Source organism: Pelmatolapia mariae, linkage group LG5 (assembly GCF_036321145.2).
Source record: "Pelmatolapia mariae isolate MD_Pm_ZW linkage group LG5, Pm_UMD_F_2, whole genome shotgun sequence".
NCBI classification, from domain to species: domain Eukaryota; kingdom Metazoa; phylum Chordata; class Actinopteri; order Cichliformes; family Cichlidae; genus Pelmatolapia; species Pelmatolapia mariae.
The window spans coordinates 34,147,438-34,169,477 of record NC_086231.1 but is presented as its reverse complement, the minus strand read 5'-3'; the positions used below and the strand labels follow the sequence as shown (position 1 = coordinate 34,169,477).

At 43.3% G+C, this 22,040-nt stretch overlaps 1 protein-coding gene across 1 annotated transcript; it reads right to left on the bottom strand.

Annotated features, from left to right (window-relative positions):
• Positions 1–814: 814 nt before the first annotated feature.
• Positions 815–19,655, bottom strand: cfap92 (cilia and flagella associated protein 92 (putative)). Its single transcript, XM_063475030.1, has 12 exons — positions 19,463–19,655; positions 19,127–19,308; positions 18,707–18,923; positions 17,873–17,968; positions 17,581–17,765; positions 16,607–17,442; positions 16,291–16,485; positions 15,337–15,601; positions 15,091–15,255; positions 14,334–14,516; positions 13,874–14,024; positions 815–1,278 (listed from the first exon to the last, which is right to left on the bottom strand). Exons 1-12 carry the CDS (start codon positions 19,653–19,655, stop codon positions 959–961), a joined length of 2,988 nt encoding a protein of 995 aa, XP_063331100.1. The 3' UTR covers positions 815–958.
• Between the last annotated feature and the right edge of the window lie 2,385 nt (positions 19,656–22,040).

Here is a 22,040-nt window from a genome sequence, read left to right as displayed (position 1 = left end):
CAGACCTCTAGTCCGTAATTGTCTAATCTAGCAAGTTTGTGCTCCAAATTTGGAGAGTGAAATTATTCAATTTTATTTATACAGCGTGAAATCACAACAAAAGTTGCTTCAAGGTATTGCAAGGTGACCCTACAATAATACATACAGAGAAAAACCCAACAATCATATGAGCCCCTATGAGCAAGCACTTTCGCGACAGTGGGAAGGAAAAACTCCCTTTTAACAGGAAGAGACTGACTATGTGTCAATACACAGTGAGTGAGAAAGGTGACTGAAGAAGAAATACTCAATGCATTGTGGGAATCCCCCAGCAAGATACACCTATAGGGTCACCTGATCCAGCCCAAACTATATGCTTTAGCAAAAAGGAAAGTTTTAAGCCTAAACTTAAAAGTTAAAAAATACCTTAATTCCAAACTGGAAGCTGGTTCCACAGAAGAGGGGCCTGAAAACTGAAGGCTCTGCCTCCCATTCTACTTTTAAATACTCTAGGAATTATATTAAATATTAGAAGTAGTATTTTATTAATATTAGATTCATTGAGTGTTCATGTATTACACCTGTACAGTTTTGTGTTGCTGACCAAGCATTAACTGATAATCTCACCCTCTTGTCTGGTATGGTGACTTCAGGGTCCCACAAAAAAAACAAAAAATGCATATTTGACACAGGTGACTTCACAGTTTTATATACAGTCTATGCTATTTGAAACTGAACCAGGTAAAATATGAAAGATTTATCCAATAATAATATAAAAATCTTGATTATCAAGCCGTTTGCCATGAGAGTATTATTGTAACCCTTGAATAAACACACAAATGCAGGTCTGTGAAATAAATAAAACATTTTATAGTCATGAATAAACACACCTAGCTGCTCGTTTGTTAAGTGCCTCTAGCTTAAGCTAATCCAGTCACATACAAGAGTTCTGACCTCAACTTTCCCTTAATGATCGGTTTTAGTTGTCTGCATGGTTATTCTGAAGGCTTTTCATGTTGTTGAGCTGTACTCTTTTGTACTGAATTCTGAGTGCCACTTGGAATGAGTGGAAATGCTGTACCTTAAGCATCATGCCTGGTTTCCTCAGTGAATATTTCTTTGGCAGATCTTTCAGTATATCCTGAGTTCTCTCCAGGTTTCCTTTCATGTGACACTTGAATTGTTGGACGGGGCTGTTGTCTGCTGAGTTAACGTTGCTGCCGTCAGGAAGCAGCTGCTTCTTCCAGCGGCTGTACTGAGCTCTGGCTGCTTGGAGCTGTTCCTGCTGTAGACGATCTCCTGAGGATCAACAGCACACACGCTTAACTCTGTGGATCAACAACTCCAAAGAGTTCATCCTGTAAACTTCATACAGCTGATAAACTTAACAGGCGTGGTGTGGTTTTAGCTTACAACAGAGTTGGAAAAATATAACATGGCACACATTAACGAGTAACTCTGTACACTGCTGAGATCAATTAAGCTTCTGCCTAACCAAATTTATTCTACAGCTCAGTGTGGGAGTGTGTTACTCAGCAGCAAAGACTTCTACTGGCTTAAATATCTGCCATCTGGAGCTTCAATCAAAATGGATCAATACTGGCCTTTAGTACAGTGAAAAAGCTTGCAGCGTAGACAGACATAGGAAAATCCACTCTTAGATATTCTGTGCTTTGCTAGATGTTGGCTTTGAGACTATAGGCTGTAACTGTCACATGATGTATGCTCCCATGTTTTAGTCCAGTTTTGTCTGCTTTTAAAAATGAAGCTGAGCCTAGTCTTCTCATGAACTTGCAGACAAACTGCAATAAAGTTGCAGACAAACAGTTCGTGAGTGGAGAAAAGTAAAAGTGCATCACAGCTCCACTGAAGACGTGGCAGACTGAAAAAGACGTTTCAACCCCATCAGAATTACAACAAGAGGCCCAAACTGTGACATTATTACATGCACTTTTGTGAATTCAACTAAACTTCATATGGTCTTCTGACAATGTATTTCTCTGTCTCACTTAATATTAAGGCATTTTTGGACATATGTATTTGAGGGAAGTAGGAGAGCTATCCCTGATCTGCACTTACATATCTAATTCACAGTGTCCCTGAACAAAACACATACATGAAATGTAAGCACGCCGTATGTCTCATTAAATGTTACCAAACATGTTAATAGCTCCGTGGTTCACATCACACTTCAATAACTCACTTGAGATCATAACTCATCTCATAGTGCTGAAATCTAAGTTTTTTGTTAGTTGGACAGATCACAGATCTGCTTTTGTGCCACAGGAAAATAGTTCCATGGTGGAGTTACATCTGAAAGGAAAACTGTCTATTGAAAATGCATTAAAGATGTTGCCCTCTGTTGTGAATGTTTAAAACCTTATTGGAGTGCTGTGTTGTGGTTTTTGTTAACTGCTTTCATTTGGCGTTTGTTTATTTCTGTCTGACAACCTGCTGGCATGCCGGGATACATCATCCACTGGAACCACTGTGTCTAATTTCCAAGTAATATAAAAAATTTTAATATTTAATCATTATTATGTTCATATAAATAGGTCACTTACTACATACTTTTTTCCTTAAACTAATTCTTGGGTGCTTTGTTTTCATCAGAATCAGGAAAATCAATGTAGCACTACGTCAGCAGCTTTAAATGAAACCTTGTGGTTTCATGACATGCTTGTATACTGAGTTAGTGTCTGCATCACTTGTGAACTAAAGCATTGTGGGATTTTTCACCTTTCTGAAATGTCAAAAAGGACCCTCTTACACAAATAAAATAGATAAACTACTCTCGGTCAGATACCAGTCAGGCACACATTATGAGCACCTGCCTAATATTGTGTTGGTCCCCCCCTTTTGCTGACCCATCATCAAATCCATTACACACCTGAAGGTGTGCTGTGGTATCTGAGCCAAGATGTTCCCAAAGGATCTGGGGAAGGTTAAGTCAAGAGCTCAAACTCATTGTTGTGCCTCAAAAACTATTCCTGAATCATTTTGCTTTGTGGCAGGGTGGATTACAGTCTGCAGCAATGCTTAGGTAGGCGACACATGTTAAAGTAGCATCCACATGGGTGAAGGAGGACCCAAGGTTTCCCAGGAGAACATTGTCCAAAGCATCACACTGCCTCCATTGACTTGCTTTCTTCCTATCATGCATCCTTGTGCCAGGTGTTACCCAAGTAACCAACGCACATGCACCCAGCCATCCACATGATACGAAAGAAAACACAATTAATCAGACCAGGACACCTTCTTCCATTGCTCCGTGGTCCAGTTCTGATCCTCACATGCCCATTGTTACAAGATTCAGCGTGGGCACCCTGACTGCTCTGCGGCCCCATGCACAACAAACTGATGTGTTGTGGGGAGGCTGTAGCTCAGGAGGTAGAACAGGTCATCTGCTAATCAGAGAGATGGTGGTTCAACCCTTTGCTGCTCCAGTCTGCCAAATATTCTTGGGCAAGATGCTGAATCCAAAGTTCTGTTCTGTTCAGTTGAGTAAGAATGTGATAGAAAGAATTTAGGTGTCTGTCAGTAGATGAGACTAAAAAATAGCGGTGTAAGTGTTGCTGTTATTGATGGAGCAGTTCATTGTGAATTATCCTGATTGTAAATTGTAAAGAAACATATCAGGACATGTGTCTGTAAACTGAATCTCAAGAGAAGAAACAATTGCTAGAATAAAATGATTAAATAAAGCTATTTTTTGTGATTTTTATACACATTTTGCAATTGTGCTCATTAAGAGTTGGCACTCCGTGTAATAAAGGTCAAAAGCATCAATTCAGCGCTATGATTGAAGTGAATTATTGAGACTGACATGATGAATTGCAGGATTTGCAAACATGCTTATACATTGTAACTACATCATAACCACCCCCTATTACACCAGTGAACATCCAGGGTTTGGACACTGAAACGGTGGTGGAGTACAAATACCTGGGTGTTCACCTCAATAACAAACTGGACTGGTCCACGAACACAAATGCACTCTACAAAAAGGGTCTAAGTCGTCTCCACCTGCTACGGCGGCTGAGATCCTTCGGGGTGAACAGGACACTCCTAAGGGCATTTTACGACACTGGGGTGGCGTCTGCTATCTTTTATGCTGTGGTCTGCTGGAGTAGTGGAATGGCAGAGAAGGACAGGGGGAAACTCAACAAACTGGTCAAGAGGGCCAGCTCTGTCCTGGACTGTCCGCAGAAGTCCATCGAGCAGGTTGGGGAGGAGAGGATGTTGTCTAGGCTAACATCCATAATGTGAGACTGTACAAGCACCGAGCAGCTCGTTCAGCAGTAGACTTTTACACCCACAGTGTAGGAAGGAACGCTACCGCAGGTCATTCTTACCAGCAGCTGTCAGACTCTATAACACAGTTTAACATCCTTTGGTCATCTTACTCACCAGCTGTTTGTTCACTGTACATTTTATACATATCCCTGTACAATTTTTCTATACATATTTCTGTACATTGTTACCTGTATATACGAAATTCAGTTCCTTATGTATATAGGACCACTTTGTGTCTTCCTTTTATATTTTATATTCCCCTTGCTATAAGAGCTGTGTAACACCTAAATTTCTCTTTCTATTCTATTCTATTCTATTCTATTCTATTCTGTTCTATTCTGTTCTATTCTATTCTAACTAGTTAAAGTCAGGGTGATATTTCTCTGGACCAAGGGCGTCTGAATAGAATGTCCCAGACTAGGGCTGTTCGATATAACGATATATATCGGATGACAATATAAAAACATCTATCGTTTCATTTTACACTATCGTTTGTTTCGTGGTGTCGCAAAATAAACTGTTTACTGCAATATTTTTTCATCGTTTTGATGGTCACTGTAGTGGCTATATTAATTTCTTAAAGTTCTCTCTTTCTCTAATATTTAATATAACCACACTACCGATGGATAAACGACTGTTTTTATGCGTTGTCGTTAGCAACAACGACGGTAAAACCATCAGGTGTCCGCTTGTTTATTTTCCACATAAGCCTTTCACAATAAAGCTCAAGATCCTGTTGAGACTTTTCAAAAATAAACTGAATTACGTGAAAGAGTATGCAGAGTATTTACGGATGAAAAGCAAAAAAGAGCCGTCCGGTGCTAAAAAATAAACCTTAGACTCAAACGTTAGAACAGGCTTTTCCCCGCAGCACGCCCTGTAATAAATACTCACAAAGAAAGCGGCGGCCGTTACAACTTATGTCTAAAAATGTATAGTTTCATGCATCGGTTAAAACACTGGACTCCAAGTACACGACGCCCAGCTGGAAACACTTCACGCAAGTCGAGCTGCCCGAGATTCACAGAATTTACAGAAAGTTTTGTGATTTATATCGTTATCGGGACGATAGATGTCTTATATCGGGATATGAGATTTTGGTCATATCGCACAGACCTATCCCAGACTAATACACAAGAACGGTCAAAGAAAAATAAAGATAATGTTTTGGAATGGCCAAATTAAAGGTGTGACCTTAATCAAAGAGAAGTGTTGAGAAATAACAGGAATGATGAATGGACTAGTTCTTATATAGTGTTCTACCTGTCTCATTTGCCCATTCTTTCTATGCTTAAGCCCTGTCTCTCTAAAGCTGACACATCAAAGAGCAACTTGGGGGTCAGTATCATGTCTAAGGATAGTTAGCACTCAGACTGAAGTACTTCTAGGGATTGAACTCACTTCCGGCGCCGCTCCGAGCTGACCGAGTCCTTTTTCTCTTTAATATATGTTTCTCTGTTGTTTTTGTGTTTATTGTTTTTGTTTTTCTATTGTGGACTGCTGTCCCCCACAATGGAGCTCAGAATTCTATGGACAATGGTATTCTTTATTACATTTTTTACGGCGTCTTTGTCCGGAGAGCACGTGGAGGTCCGACCTCCCATTGTTTACAGCAGGGATCAGCTGTTAGCCCTCGGAGCCTCCGCTGCCATGCCTACCGCCGAGCAAGCTAACATGCCGTGCGAGGTGAGGAGGAAGAGACGCGGTACTCGGGCCGGGATCGGGCGTCGCAGTAAAGTTAGGAGGTACCGGCCAGCGATTCCATCTATTATTATGGGGAATGTGAGATCTCTCCCCGATAAAGTAGACGAACTGGCGGCCCTTACCCGACATCAGAGGAGCTACAGGGAGTGCAGCCTGATGTGCTTCACAGAGTCGTGGCTAACTGCGCTAACTCCGGACTCACACGTAAACATGGATGGTTTTTCATCTGATCCAGGCTGACAGAACAACGGAGAGTGGTAAGAAGAGAGGAGGGGGTCTGGCTGTGTTTGTGAACGATAGATGGTGTAACTCTGGGCATTTATCTATCAAAGAGACGCTATGCTGTAAGGACATTGAGCTGCTAGCGGTTAGCATGAGACCGTATTATCTACCGCGAGAGTTTACACACGTGATTATGATAGCTGTGTATGTCCCGCCCTCTGCTAGCGCTGCAGCAGCCTGTGAGGTCCTGCACACTGTAACCAGCAGACTCCAAACACAGCACCCTCAGGCCATTTTTCTGATCTCTGGGGGACTTTAATCACATCTCCCTGTCCTCCACTCTCCCCACCTTCACCCAGTATGTTACCTGCCACACCAGAGACAATAAAACATTGGACTTATTGTATGCCAACACCAAGGAGGCATACAGCTCATCACCTCTCCCTCCCCTGGGGGGTCAGATCACAATCTGGTTCATCTCCAGCCTGTGTATAAACCTCTAGTACACAGAGAACCAGTTGTGAAACGCACAGTAAGGAAATGGTCGGCAGAGACTGAAGAGGCCCTGAGGGACTGTTTCGGTTCTACTGTGTGGGACAACCTCTGCAGCCCTCTGGAGGATGACCTTAACAGCATCACAGACTGCATTATGGATTACATGAACTTCTGTGTGGACAACACCGTACCCATCAAAAAGGTACGGTGTTTTTCTAACAACAAGCCATGGATAAATCCTGAAATTTATCCTTCTATCTATCTCTTCCGGCGCCCCCCGTGTGCGGCAGCCTGTTACAGCAGCTCTGCTCATTCTGAGTTTCTTTCTTTCTTATCTTTTTCTTCTCGTAATTTTTTATAACTAACGTATTAGTAATTAGACTCTGCAACCATGTTCTACCGTTTTGTGCTAGTTCTGGTCGTTTCTCTTAGTTTTTTTCTACTTTTTTCACCCGTGTCTGGGGACCCAGAGCAGGGATCCTTTGTTTACAGTAAGGATCAGCTGTTAGCGCTGCGTCCCGCAGCGGTACTGCCGGCGGACAGACCCGACATTCCCAGCGAGCTGAGGAGGAAAAGACGGGGGTGTCGTGCTGGGAAGGAGCGCCGTCGCCCAAGAAGGAGACGTTATGGACCATCTCTTCCTTCTGTAGTTATTGGAAATGTAAGATCTTTGCCCAATAAGATGGATGAGCTCACGTCGCTAACCTGGTCACAGAGGGAGTACCGGCAATGTAGCATCATGATGCTAACGGAGTCGTGGCTAACACCGCTAACTCCGGACACGAGCGTGACACTACCGGGATTCCAGCTGCTGCGAGCGGACAGGACAAGAGACAGCGGTAAGAGGAAAGGAGGGGGACTGGCAGTGTTTGTGAATGACAGATGGTGTAATCCTGGGCACATCACTGTAAAAGAACAACTCTGCAGCAGAGACATTGAGCTGTTAGCCGTTAGCATGCGTCCGTACTACCTGCCCCGGGAATTCTCGCATGTTATCGCGATAACAGCGTATGTCCCCCCCTCGGCCAACGCGGATGCAGCCTGTGACACTCTCCACTCAGTGGTCAGCAGACTGCAAACACAATCTCCGAGAGCCCTCCTCATAATATCAGGGGACTTCAATCATGCCTCACTGGACTCCACACTGCCCACCTTCACCCAGTATGTGACCTGCCCAACCAGAGACAATAAAACACTGGACTTACTGTATGCCAATGCTGAAGAGGCATACAGTTCATCACCTCTCCCTCCCCTGGGCAGATCTGATCACAACCTGGTGCACCTTGTCCCTGTGTATGAGCCCTTAGTGCGCAGGGAGCCACCAGCCACCCGCACAGTGCAGAGATGGTCGGAGGAGAGCGAGGAGGCTCTTAAGGATTGTTTTGAGTCGACTGTGTGGGAGGTGATCTGTGACGACCACGGAGAGGACATCGACAGCCTTGTGACATGCATCACGGACTATATTAATTTCTGTGTGGATAACACCGTACCTACCAGGACTGTACGGTGTTTCTCCAACAACAAACCTTGGATTACCCCAGAAATTAAAGCTGTCCTCAAGCAGAAGAGGAGGGCCTTCAAATCCAAAGACAAAGAGTTGTTGAAAAGGGTGCAGAGAGAGTTGAGGGGACTGATAAGGAATGGGAAGGACAGCTACAAGCAGAAGATGGAGAACCAGCTTCAGCAAAATAACGTTGGTGAAGTCTGGAGAGGCCTCAGAACCATCTCAGGCCACAAACATCAGAACTCTCTGCCTGGGAGGGATGTGAGGTGGGCAAATGAACTGAATCATTTCTTCAACAGATTTGATTCAGCCATGAGGCAGTCTCCAACATCGGCTGCAGACTCACCCACCCCCACTGCTGCTGTTCCACCTCTGACACCTCAGACACTTCACACCTCCTCTATTCACCCTGCTCACTCCTCCCCACCCCCAACAACAGCATCCAATACACACTCAACACAAGGCTCCAGCCTGTCTCTCTCAACCACCCAGGTTAGGAGGGAACTGAGGAGGATTAAAGCCAAGAAGGCAGCAGGTCCAGATGGTATCAGCTCGAGGGTCGTCAGGTCCTGCGCGGACCAACTGTGTGGTGTGATGGAGCACCTCTTCAACCTGAGCCTGAGGCTGGGAAGAGTCCCACAGCTCTGGAAAACCTCCTGTGTTGTACCAGTGCCAAAGACTTCACGCCCCAAGGACCTCAACAGCTACAGGCCGGTGGCTCTGACATCCCACCTGATGAAGACCCTGGAGCGGCTGGTCCTGGCTCAGCTTCGGCGCCTTGTGAGCTCATCACTGGACCCACTTCAGTTTGCCTACCAGCCTGGCATTGGAGCGGATGATGCCGTCATTCACCTCCTACATCGCTCCCTCGCTCACCTGGAGACCGCTGGGAGCACTGTGAGAATCATGTTCTTTGATTTCTCCAGTGCCTTCAACACTAGTCTTCCCTCGGTTCTGAAGGACAAGCTGGAGAACTCTGGAGTGGACCATCACCTCACTACCTGGATTTTGGACTACCTCACCGACTGACCACAGTATGTGAGGACTCAGGGCTGTGTGTCGGACAGGGTCGTCTGCAGTACGGGGGCCCGGGAACGGTTCTGGCTCCGTTCCTCTTCACCATCTACACTGCAGACTTCTCCCACAACTCCACCCAGTGCTTCCTGCAGAAGTTCTCTGATGACTCTGCTATAGTCGGCCTCATCACTGATGGGGACGACAAGGAGTACAGAGGACTGACTCAGGACTTTGTGGACTGGTGCCAGCTGAACTACCTCCAGATCAATGCCAGTAAAACCAAGGAGCTGGTGGTAGACTTCCGCAGGCACAAACATCCTCCACTGCAACCACTGAACATCCAAGGTATGGACATTGAGGCTGTGGACAGCTACAGGTACCTTGGTGTTCATCTGAACAATAAACTGGACTGGACTCATAACTCAGACGCCCTCTACAGGAAAGGGCAGAGCAGACTGTACCTGCTGCGGAGACTCAGGTCGTTTGGAGTGGAGGGCCCACTCCTGAAGACCTTCTATGACTCTGTGGTGGCCTCAGCCATCTTTTATGGTGTGGTCTGCTGGGGCGGCAGCATCTCTGCTGGGGACAGGAAGAGACTGAACAGGCTGATCCGAAGGGCCAGCTCTGTTCTAGGATGCCCTCTGGACCCAGTGGAGGTGGTGAGTGACAGGAGAATGGTGGCTAAGCTGTCATCCCTGTTGGACAACATCTCCCACCCCATGCATGAGACTGTGACAGCACTGAGCAGCTCCTTCAGTGGGAGACTGCGGCACCCACGGTGTGGGACGGAGAGATTTCGCAGGTCTTTCCTCCCCACTGCTGTCAGACTCCACAACAAAGACTTTAACTGATCATACACACACATCCACAAATGTGCAATAACACTAATGTGCAATAATCTCTTCCGGCATCGTTGTATTTTTACTCAGTTGTATATAGCATTTGTATTCTATTTTTATCTTATTGTATATTTTATTCTATTTTATTCTACTGTATATAGTATTCTATTTTATTCTATTCTGTACAGCTGTGTACTGTATTTATTCTTATTTTATTTTATTCTAATTTTTCCTTCATAACTTTTGCACTGTCCACTTCCTGCTGTGACAAAACAAATTTCCCACGTGTGGGACTAATAAAGGTTATCTTATCTTATCTTATCTTAAATTAAGGCTCTCCTCAAGGAGAAGAAAAGAGTCTTTAGATCTGGAGACAAACAGGAGCTGAGAGCTGTTCAGAAGAAGCTGAAATGGAAGATAAGGCAAGGAAAGGAAAACTACAGGAGGAAGATGGAAGAGCAGCTGCAACAGGACAACATCAGAGGGGTTTGGAACAGCCTGAAGACAATCTCAGGACAAAAACCAACCCCCCAGGCTGCAGGAGACTTGGGGTGGGTGAATGACCTAAATAAATACTTTAATAGGTTTGATCAAACACCCACCCCTCCCACAGCATCGTCCCCCCTGCTGCAATCTCCTTCATCTTCAGGGACTGCCTGTCCTTCATCTCAGGACTTCACACCTCTCAGCTTCACACCTCCCAGCTCCCAGTCATTACACCCACCCCCGGCTTCTGTGGACTCCAACATACACTCCCCTCCCCCAAAGTCCACTCTTTCTATCTCAGCACTTCAAGTGAGGAACGAGCTTCGCAAGATCAAGGTGCGGAAGGCTGCAGGTCCAGATGGCGTCAGCTCCAGGCTCCTGAGATGCTGCGCAGATGAACTGTGTGGCATCCTAGGTTATCTGTTCAACCTGAGCCTGTCACTGGGGAAAGTACCACAGCTGTGGAAGACCTCCTATGTGATACCGGTACCAAAGACCTCCCATCCCAAGGACCTCAGCAGCTACAGGCTGGTAGCCCTGACATCGCATCTGATGAAGTACCCTCGAGAGGTTGGTTCTAAACCATCTACGCCCCCTGGTGAGGTCTTCATTGGATCCGCTGCAGTTTGCTTACCAGCCTGGCATTGGGGTGGAGGACGCCATCATCTACCTCCTGCACCGAGCTCTGACTCACCTGGAGAAGCCTGGAAGCACTGTGAGGATCATGTTCTTTGATTTCTTCAGTGCTTTCAACACCATCCAGCCACGACTTCTGAGAGACAAGCTGGAGCTATCGGGAGTGGACCACCACATGTCCCGGTGGATACTGGACTCCCTCACAGAACGTCCACAGTATGTGAGGTCACAGGGCTGTGTCTCTGATACGCTGGTCTGCAGTACGGGGGCCCCACAGGGAACTGTGCTGGCACCGTTCCTCTTCACCCTCTACACTGCAGACTTCTCCATCAACTCCCCACGCTGCCACCTACAGAAGTTCTCTGACGACTCTGCCATAGTCGGCCTCATCACAGGTGAGGATGACTCAGAGTACAGACAGTGGACTCTAGACTTTGTTGACTGGTGTCAGCAGAACCACCTGCTGATCAATGCCGGGAAAACCAAGGAGTTGGTGGTGGACTTCCGGAGACGGAGACCCACTACACTGACACCGGTGAACATCCAGGGAGTGGACATTGAGATAGTGGACTCTTATAGGTACCTGGGTGTTCACCTGAATAATAGACTGGACTGGAGCCACAACACTGATGCTCTTTACAGGAAGGGTCAGAGCAGAGTCTACCTGCTGAGGCGGCTGAGGTCATTTGGAGTACAGGGAGCGCTTTTAAAGACCTTCTATGACTCTGTGGTGGCATCTGTCATCTTTTACAGTGTTGTATGTTGGAGCAGCAGTTTATCGGCAGCTGAGAGGAAGAGGTTGGATAAACTCATCAGGAAGGCCAGCTCTGTTCTGGGATGCACCCTGGACCCAGTGCAGGTGGTGGGAGACAGAAGGATTCTGGCCAAAATAACATCTCTGATGGACAGAGTCTCCCACCCCATGCATGTAAATGTTGCTGAACTGCAGAGCTCCTTCAGTGACAGACTGCTGCATCCTAGATGCATGAAGGAGCGTTTCCGCAGGTCCTTCCTCCCTGCAGCTGTCAGACTGTACAATCAGAGCTGCTCCCAACAAACATAGATGTTTACATCAGCACTGTAACTGCAATAAGTTAATTAACCGATTCGCACTACAACCTGGTTTGCCTCTTATCTGTAGTTATTTTTATTTAATTTAATAACTGTACAGTACTATCTGTATATAGTAACCATTGTCCTTAATGTAAATATGTAAGAAAAATTGTGTATGTTTCTGTTCTGTGTCCTGTGTACTGTTTGTTTGTATATGTGTCTTTTTGGCTGCTGTTACAACCAAATTTCCCCTTGTGGGACAATTAAAGGATTATTCTATTCTATTCTATTCTATGAACCATCAACGGCTCAATTAATAGATGACCTGCTGCTACAGCTATCCCAGTTATACTTGAAAAAATGAACAAGTATAATTATCTCTACTTGGAAATTGTATATTTACACAATTACTGAGGGGTTTGTGAGCTTTTTCTTGCAACTGTAACTACTTTAGTGCAGATCATGGATTTTGTCTGTTTCTCGATGAACTCCACAATACTAGTAAGACGAATGCAATAAAAATCCTCAGGTACAAACACTAAGTTCCAGATGATGCTGCAGTCATCGAATAAAACACAGATGTAACCACATCGTTTTAATTATGACCATTCATTCATTTCTACCATCCTGCAGCAAAGCATTTCATAACAGTGCGAGCTAAAGGACAATTTGTGTTTTCATATAAAGATAAACTCTTTCATTTGAAATATCAGCAACTGTATATGGTCTTAGAGAGCTTTTTACTTTTTTGAATGTTGTTTGTCTGGCATGCCATGTGAGGCTGCATATTACATTTTTAGTAAGATTCAGTCATTAATCTACACACTTCAGATCTGTCCTTTTAATTGCTAAATTTTACATACATCTTAATATTGTCTACAATACTTTGCCTCACAGAGTTCAGGCTGTGCTGAAGAATAAAGGTGGTCATACAAAATACTGACTTCCAAGTGGATGAGAAATGTCTGTTTTTGCCTCATATAAAGTATTTCCATGTATATTTGAACATGTTTTGCTTCTCAAGCAGCTCAAGACTTTTGCACAGTACTGTGTAACAGATATAGTACTACAGAAAAGAGTAAGAAATGTACATAAGTGCCACTTCTCTGAAGACACGTCTGCAATAAAGACAGTGAGGCCAGCCACAAACACACCTCTGTCCATGCTTTTCATTTACAAACTTGACACGGCGCCTCTTTAGTAAATCCTGACAATAAATGTTCAACCCTAAATGTTGGTTTTACACTTTAGTAAATCTGGATTTCCATTTGAGGAACCAGAGTCTAAACAAAAAGATTCACATAGACTTGCCACACACAAAAGTGTGTACAGTGAGGTTGTGCTTTCCAAGAGTTCAGGAACTCTGATGATGCACTGAATCTACAGTGATTGGTCAAATATGCTAGATTTTTTTCTCCTGTCATTTTTAAATACTACATCTGCCAACACATTAAGTTTGTTTGTGTATGGTCTTAATGATGGAGAAAGATTTAATGATACTGGGACTGCAGGCAAAGTTCAGACATTCAGAGGAACCTTGTTGTGCTTTGGACTCTTCAGAGGGTAAGTAAGCATTTGAAGGCACTTAAAGATCCTGCACTTCAGCTATTAAGTAATTTAAGTTCCTTAATTGTGTCCATACCAGCCAGGTAGATGGTCACGGGAGAGGTGCTGAACAATCGGGGAGGTTTCCTGTAGAGCTCAAAGTCCTCCGAGTGTTGAGTCCAGGGCCATGCGTCGCGTGAAAGTGTGGGTTTCAGTGTGTTGGCATGTAGGATGTTCTCCCTCCACGGCTGGAAGCACACTGAATTATCAACTACAAAACACTATCATCACATAACTTTTGAAGATTAGGCAGATGTTTCAAAGAACTTACAAATGTTTTCTTACTGCCATTGGATAATAAATAATTGTGTGCTCACGACAACTGAAGCAACAGAAGGGCTAATATTATTAGTCATGTCATATTACATGCTATTCTATACCTAACCTAAACATACTGGCTCATGGTCATGGTCATCCTTGTCCCATGTGTATTCATAGTAATACCAATAAACCTAGTATTTCTCTTCTGTTGCACAGTACTTGCAAATGAACTTTACCTTTCTCAGCTCTTCCACACGAGCTTCATCTGGGTGGTTAGGGTGCACTTTGGACTTGCTCGTGCTAATATTCCAAAATGTAGATGTAGAAGAAGATCTAGCATTGGTTTTCCATGGAATGTCTCCCGGTTCCACTGTTGCACTGTTATACCGTTGACTGTAGGTAAACCTGCGCCCGGGCACCTGAGGCAGTCAGAAAAATTACTTAGCTTCATTATGTTCATTATGTACAGACTATTCTACAAGCTAGAATGACACCGTGTGCCAGAAAAGGTTGAAAAATACATTTAAAGATACACTAAGTCATTCTTGAGGTTATTTAATAGAAAAAAATGTTGTACTCATAAATATACATTGATTAGGTTTGTGTGTAGTTACATCTATTCTATTAAAAATACACAGGCACAGGTGCCAGTTGGATCCCCGCCATCTGGAATACAGCGGCCGAGGTGGATAGCACCATTCCGCCTAATCACATTTTATGCATAAGGCTAATAATCGGCCACATGTGTAGCACACCTCATAAGTTATTTTTAAATGACTCTTTTAACGAGAGAGCAGTGGTGGAAGAAGAGAAAAACCCGATGTTAATGACAATATTTTATGTCTTTATGATGTGATTGGAAAAGCTGGTCAAATCCATGAGATTGTACAGACAGAGGGCTTTCTTACAATGGCATTGTAAGAACACCTTACAATGGTACTTTCTTGGTACCATACTATACTATATATGTTAGAGACAGCATGCTACACACACCTTGGCCATCTTTTTGCAGAGCAGTTCCCTAGCTCGCTCATTTGAGTTGAAGGTCTGGATGCTGTAGTTGTGTGCTGCTCTTCCTGCAGCCATGTCTATCCTTAACACTGCAGCCTCTGGCTTCTGCAACTGCTCTCTCTGCTCTTGCACCTTTTTAATATTTTCCTGGAATATAATGATACACATGACTGGATCTGTTAATAAAACGCTTCAAGTAAGTGTATAGTACTATAGGATATCACAAACCTGAACAAAGTCTTTCAGCTGTTGGAGAGGCCTGTTCTGTTTCCATGTGATGTACTCTGTGTTATGTGTGCTGATGGGCCCATGTCTTTTCATCCTGATAGGCAGAGTGGGAATGCTCCCTTCAGTGTTTGCCCAAACCTTTTGCTCCCTCTTCTCAGCATATAAACCAAATACACTGCTCAAGCTGAGAATCATGTCAGCTGAGGGGAACAGGTTGTACTCCACCACCTCTTTAAGCTGCTTCACTTGACAAAGCTGGCTTAACCTAAGAAAAAGGATAAATTACACAATTTATACATTTTATATCGAATTGTTAGTTTTATATTTGACATATTCATTTTGATCCAAGGGTCCTTTACTAGCCAACTAACCAAAGACTAGAGTCTTTTCAGATCAACTTGGTTAGCAAGAAGTGAATCTGACTCTGAAACTGAGCACACCACACAATCACTGTATACATAAAATGTAAAAAAAAAAAAACAACCCACTTATAAATGCCAAATATCCAGTATAAGGTGGAAGCAGTCAGTCAATGTGAACCTCTCAATAAGACATATGCAAATTTTTGCTAGCTTTCAGCTCATTGTTCTGGTTTAACAGCTTGCACCTTTCTTTGCTCTTTTTCTGTTTACTCCCATTAACTCTGATTTTCAGGTGCAGCAGTTGTCTTTACTGGCAACCCTTTACTATATTAAATGTAGGCAAGATTGTAGAACAAAACAGTTGGGGACTAGCTGATGAATAGAGAACAGCAGTTAACTTTAACTTAAGGGCTGGATATAAATAGAAGCTGGTGAAGACCAAATCATATTTAAAAAGGGACTGAGCTTTGGAGTTCCACACACCAAGTAACAATGTGGTTTCCAAAAAACACGTCAAATCGAAAGCTAAGGTTGTTCTGGCTCATCCTCCCACCACCATTATTCACTTAAAATAAATGTCTAATTCAGCTACCTTGACAAAGCCTGAAAGCAGGGTTGGGGGATCGTGCCTCTAACGTAGATCTGAGACTTTTTCATGATGGTCTCCAGTGACTGACTCAGATGGATAGGACTGAGGCTCATGTCTAGTGAGTCATAGATGCGTCTGAAGAAAGCCAGGTTTGAATTATATAGCACTGTCACCTGCTCCTCCTCACTCCCACGTAGCCTGCAAAACATCACACAAACTACAGCACCCTCAATGGAATCTCAACACTTTATCCAGCAGGCAGCACAGGTGAAAATTGTTAACACCGGCTGTTGGGACAAGACAGCACGGGTTGGCTTACTTCATAGGAATGGCTTCCCAGAGTCTCTTCACTGTTTTTTGTTTGAGCCCTTCAAGGACAAAGATGTGGGTCTTCTTATCTATCACATGAAACCCTGAAACAAAATCCAGATCCTTGGTCTCACTGTGCTCGAAATTCATTTGGTAATTTGACAGGGCTGTCTCTATGTTTTCCACTGAGCGTGAGCCCAGATGGAAAGCTGCCGCATTGATTTGCAGTATCTCCGACCTCAGCTTGGTCATCGCAGAGGAGTTGCTGTATCCAAAGAGGTAGACAATGCGGCCAAACAGACCCTTACAGGAGTCCTCATCACAGCTGTCATTCTGAACACTGAGTGGGCAAGTTATCTCGACTTTGACTTTGAGTTGAGAATTGGCAGCGTAATAATGGCCTTGTGGCATTGGCTTCTCTGACATCTTCCTCTTGTGTGGGCTTCGCTCCCTGTCCAGTAGCAAAGGGCTGCATTTAATTGGCAAGCACACCTTTAGACTTTTCTTTCCCAGCAGTAGCTCAGAGAGGTTTAGTTTCGCAATACCATGAGGATTAATGGCTGAAGACTTCTGCTGTAATACCGATCCACCGAACTGGATGTCATGCTCTGAAGCAGTCCCAAGTGTCTGCGTTTTCAGCGCTTCCGATTTTTGGTCACGATCATGAACCTCTATCTCCAGAGGTGGACCGGATAGGAACTCGTACAGCTCTTTACGACTCACCAAACCAGTCAAGATTACATTCACATCTCTGAAGTAGATGTTGGTGTCCTGCTTGTGATAGTTTGTCCTGTGTTCATTTAAATTATGGAACTTATACTGGCAATAAACGGGCATACATTTCTCCTGAAAAAGAAATAATCCAGAAAATGACTCAGAGCTGAAAGTTGAAACCACTGCCCACTATCAGAAAGGGCAGACTGAGTAAGAAATGAATTGAACACATAGAAAGGTGTCAAAACTAAAACGATGTGTACATCCCACCTGTAGGATGTGAAAAGGCACTGACGATGAAGGCAGTGAAGTGGCTGACAAAATTGTGATAACAAGTGGATTGAGTTCAGCCTTCAGTTGGTCTGACATCAGTGGTTCATCCAAAGAAATGTTGAAGATGATCTCAAAAACACCAGAAGAACAGACTGGGATGTTCTCAGTCAGTGAGTTCTCACCTGACAGTCAGAAAATACAAGCTTACATAAGAAAATAGGAACAGTGCTTTGTTTTCAGCTGACCAGCACTGGTCCAGGCTGTGCCCGTGATTATGAGATTGACTCACCTGCCAACAAACAAACAGGGCTCATTTCAAATGATGCAGTGCCACTATCTCTGATGGCCTCGAGGTCATGATAATCACTCGTGGTTTTTTCAAAACCTGTTTTAAGTTTGAAAAAATGTATTCATTAAGAAGTATAAAAGTATGACACACTGATATACATAAAATATTCATTGTTGTAATGCACATACCTGTTTCTGATCCCACATCTGGACTGAGATCAACACAAAAATTGCTTCTTTGTCTTTTAGATGTGTGTGTCTTATTTTCACACAGGCTCCTCAGCTTATTCACCATCGTCTCAATACAACCTGAGTAAAAATATAAGGTTCATAATTCCATAACACAATAGGAGGGTTTTTCCTGGCTCACACTGGGTTTCCGGGCTTTGGATGGTGACTAATCACAGAGACTGTGTTTCCTTACTTAACAGATGTCTCTGTAGTCCCCTGTAATTTCTGGCCATTTGATTCTTGAGTCAATTGAAGCCCTTGTAAATCAAACTGGTTAAAGCATTTCTATCCCTCTAAAGACAAGTGTGTCATATTTGATACACGAGTTTTTGTGATTATAAATTGCCAATGGGTGTGAATGGTTGCCAGTCTCTTTGTGCTAGAGATAGCAAATCTGTCCAGGCTGTACCCTGCCTCTCGATCTATGATAGCCGAGGTAGGCTCCAGCCCCCTGCGACCCTGATAAGGATAAGCGGAAGAAAATGAATGGATATAATTTTCTGGCGATTACTTCATGGTTCAGACAGAAAGCTGAAACCTCTTTTTATGCTGAATAGGTGTAATATTTTGATCATTTTTAAGAAAATTGGAAATGGATGCTCACCGCACTCTGTGTCATCCTCAGACAGCTCCTGTGACAGTCTGAAGGCTCTGACTCTTTCGTAGCGGGCTTGGCTGCACAGTTTATCCTTAGTGTTCCAAATCTGAAGCCTGATCTTATGAGATAGAAGACTGATGAGCACATCCCTGTTGAGTCCGATGTTAAACTTCTGGGCCCAGCCAACCCAAATCTGATCTCCCTCAAGCCACGTTCTTAGAATCTGTTCACATTTATTTTTGCATTAGACAAACAGCAGCATATTTCAAAGTCATCATCACCCCCTGAGCAGTCAACTATTTACCGTAACTCTACACCACGAGATACTCCCATCCACTTATGATGTTCATGAATTGTTCATTAATGTCACACACACACGCACACACACACACACACACACACACAAACAAAGAGGATCCTATTTACCTTGCACTTGTCTTCTCTGTATATTTTTGCTGCCGGCCCAAATACTAGTATGTCCACTTTAACCGTCTCAGTATCACCTGGCAACAATTTGTATTCAATATGATAGCAGCTCTGAGCTTTGTGGACCGACACATTCTTTGTTTTCATTGCTTTCTCTGAATCTTCAGGAGCACTGACTTCCCCTGCAAAGAGGCCAAATGTGCAGGAATGAGATTTAGAATCAAAACACTATTACATTACAGCAGATATGTAGAGCCTGTCAAATTCAACCGTCTCACTCTGACCATCTAAACGGAGCTAATAATAATTGTTTATATGTTCTGTGGACCATCTTACCCTGTGGAACGGCTAGAGCTATGTAAACTGTCCATGTGACGTAGTAGGCACTGTCATCTGTTTGCACTTTAATATCATCATATGAATCGGTGCTGGACAACAGTTCAGTCTCAAAGACGAGGACTTCTTCCTGTTCTTTCTCTGAAATGTTTTCGTCATCACAGGTTGGGTTACAAACACTCTTCTCTGACATGTTGCCTTTTGGGTCAGACTTTGCTGGAATAGTTTCCCTGGAAAACACTGAAAGAAAACAGCAAATGAAGCTACCCCAAAACCTTTTGGGATTTTCTTACCAGGATGATTGAGCATGCATCAAGACAAATCATAATGCATTTTACATGGAAATGTGTAATTGTGAGGAAGCAGCTTATCACAATCCTAGCCCAATCCCTTGCTTGACCGCTATGCTGAGTGGATCAGGCAGTTTTCTTATGCTATGCAGGGGGGTTTGACACCAAGGTCTGGCTCCACTTGTCTCTTTGAAAGAAAGAGTTGCTGCAAATCCAAACTGTTCTGTGTAATCAAGTTTATCCTGTGATGTAACATTTCTATCCTGATGAAAATGCCTCATCCACAGTCCACAGATACTCACTGAATGGTTTGATGAGGACAATATGATTCACAGATCTAAAGCAAGATGGAAGGTTTTAGATAGAGCTCTCCACTATCCTCATCAGACAACCAAATGAGAGAATATCCTTTGTTAGAATGGTTTTCAGCCTTCAAGTAGCACAGAGGAAAAGCAGAGAATCAATATGCAGGCCTGATGTGTTCATGGAAAGATGGCCCAACACTTTAATGATACACTGTCCTTTGTGTATCATTGTGTATCATGAATTTGTCCTTTGACACATGTTTATGAAACAGGTATAAAACTAAAAATATTCTTACTTATTTATTCCCTGAAAAAAATGCCAAGCAAACAATCTAGAGCAAGATGCTTGACTACATCTTAATGACACTAATTTTAAGTAACAGAAACAAAAGCTGACCAATACCTTGATCTCAATAACCTTTAATAAGCAGATTTGAAACACTAATACGAGTGTAACAATTTCCAAAGAAAATATGTTTTGGTTCGCACTGAAGTAGATGAATTAATGAATGAATGAAACTTTTTCTTACAAGCTTGATCCCTTGATCATGACATGGAACATGAACAAAAAAATAGACTCCTTAATTGTTACTGTTATGTACGCATTTTCAGTTCACTAAACTAAATACCTAAATCATTTTTGAGAAAACTATTCACCTGACCAGTACACCCTGACACAGATATCAGTGTGGTATGTGCAGTTGGAATTGGGAGATGATATAACTGATGTTTTTCTTGCAGTTTGTGGTGTTGGTTTCAGAATTATCACAGCCCCACAAACAAATCAGAGATTACTGAGAGATATCCTTATTAAACAAAAGCACAGTAAGTAAGCAACTGAGTTGCATTGTCAAATGTCAAGATATACAAGGGATTAATTACTTATCTAACTGTTCTTGAAGGAAATCCAACTGGAGAGAGGTGGTCCAACCTGTACGTGTGCCATCACCCTGCCATGTGGCTGTTTCAGCAGGACATTGCCGGCCACCCCCACCCCGCCTCTGCCAGAGTACCATAGGTCTTTCTGGCTCAGGTTCGTACCCCGAAACAGCCAGCATTTAGTCCCAATTATTCATGAAAGGCAGCCGGCTCAAATTTGAGTACAAAAATGTGATTTCAGTTTTGCACGGCAATTTCCCCAAAATGTGTAACAGACCTATAAATATTACAAATTAATTATTAGCATACTTTACCGCCTTCGCTCTCTCTTTCGTCTCAGATGAAGGTTAGCTTACAGCTTTCTGCAGCCTTTAGAGTCCATTAACTTCAGCGTCACTCACTGTAAACCCGTGACCATGACAAGAGTTTACATTCTATCTCAGTTTATATAAATTACACAACGAAATGACAGAAAAAGTTCAACCTACGTGATTTTCAGGAGTGCAACGCATGGTGACAACGCAGCGGTTGTCCATGGCAACGGCTGTAGTGAAGGAAGTCAGGTGTACCCCTGCCCTCACGCGCTGTTCAGATAAGGAGGCAGCGTCTTTTCCTTCGCTTTCTTTCTTTCCTTCGCTTTCTTTCTTTCCTTTTTTTTTGTTTCTTTTCCCAGTTTCATGACAAGTCCAAAATATCCTAGGTTCAAAGTTTTAGGGGGGCTCAGCGCCCAATAATAATATCATGCAAGCAGTGCCTTGTAATTGATATTTAGGAAATATGCTGTTTGCAGTTGTAATCAACCCTTTTCACATTTACAAACCTCAATTCAATTGGATAAACATTACAATGATACCTTCAAAAGCAACTGAGTTAGTTGGATAACCGGTTGTGGTGTCTAAGAATATGTCTTGGTCTGAGTGAATAATCAGAGATTTCAATTTAATCCACCCGTTTTAGGGTGGAGCCTTTAGTTATCGACCCCAAGGCGAAATGGCTCAGTCATTAAAGAGGTTAAAGAACTATTTGTGGCAAAGCAGATAAGATGAGAAACATGCACAGCATTATTTCACTCTCTTAATTGCAGAAACTGGAAAATCACCCTAC

What these genes read in the sequence shown, in the direction of transcription:
- cfap92 (XM_063475030.1), bottom strand. Translation starts at nt 19,655, where the DNA reads ATGTCAGAGAAGAGTGTTTGTAACCCAACCTGTGATGACGAAAACATT. An exon ending in CCCTGTTTGTTTGTTGGCAG is followed by an intron (nt 17,766 to 17,872) that starts GTGAGTCAATCT and finishes TCTGACTGTCAG; the next exon opens with GTGAGAACTCACTGACTGAG. An exon ending in CGTGACCATCTACCTGGCTG is followed by an intron (nt 1,279 to 13,873) that starts GTATGGACACAA and finishes GTTGATCCTCAG; the next exon opens with GAGATCGTCTACAGCAGGAA.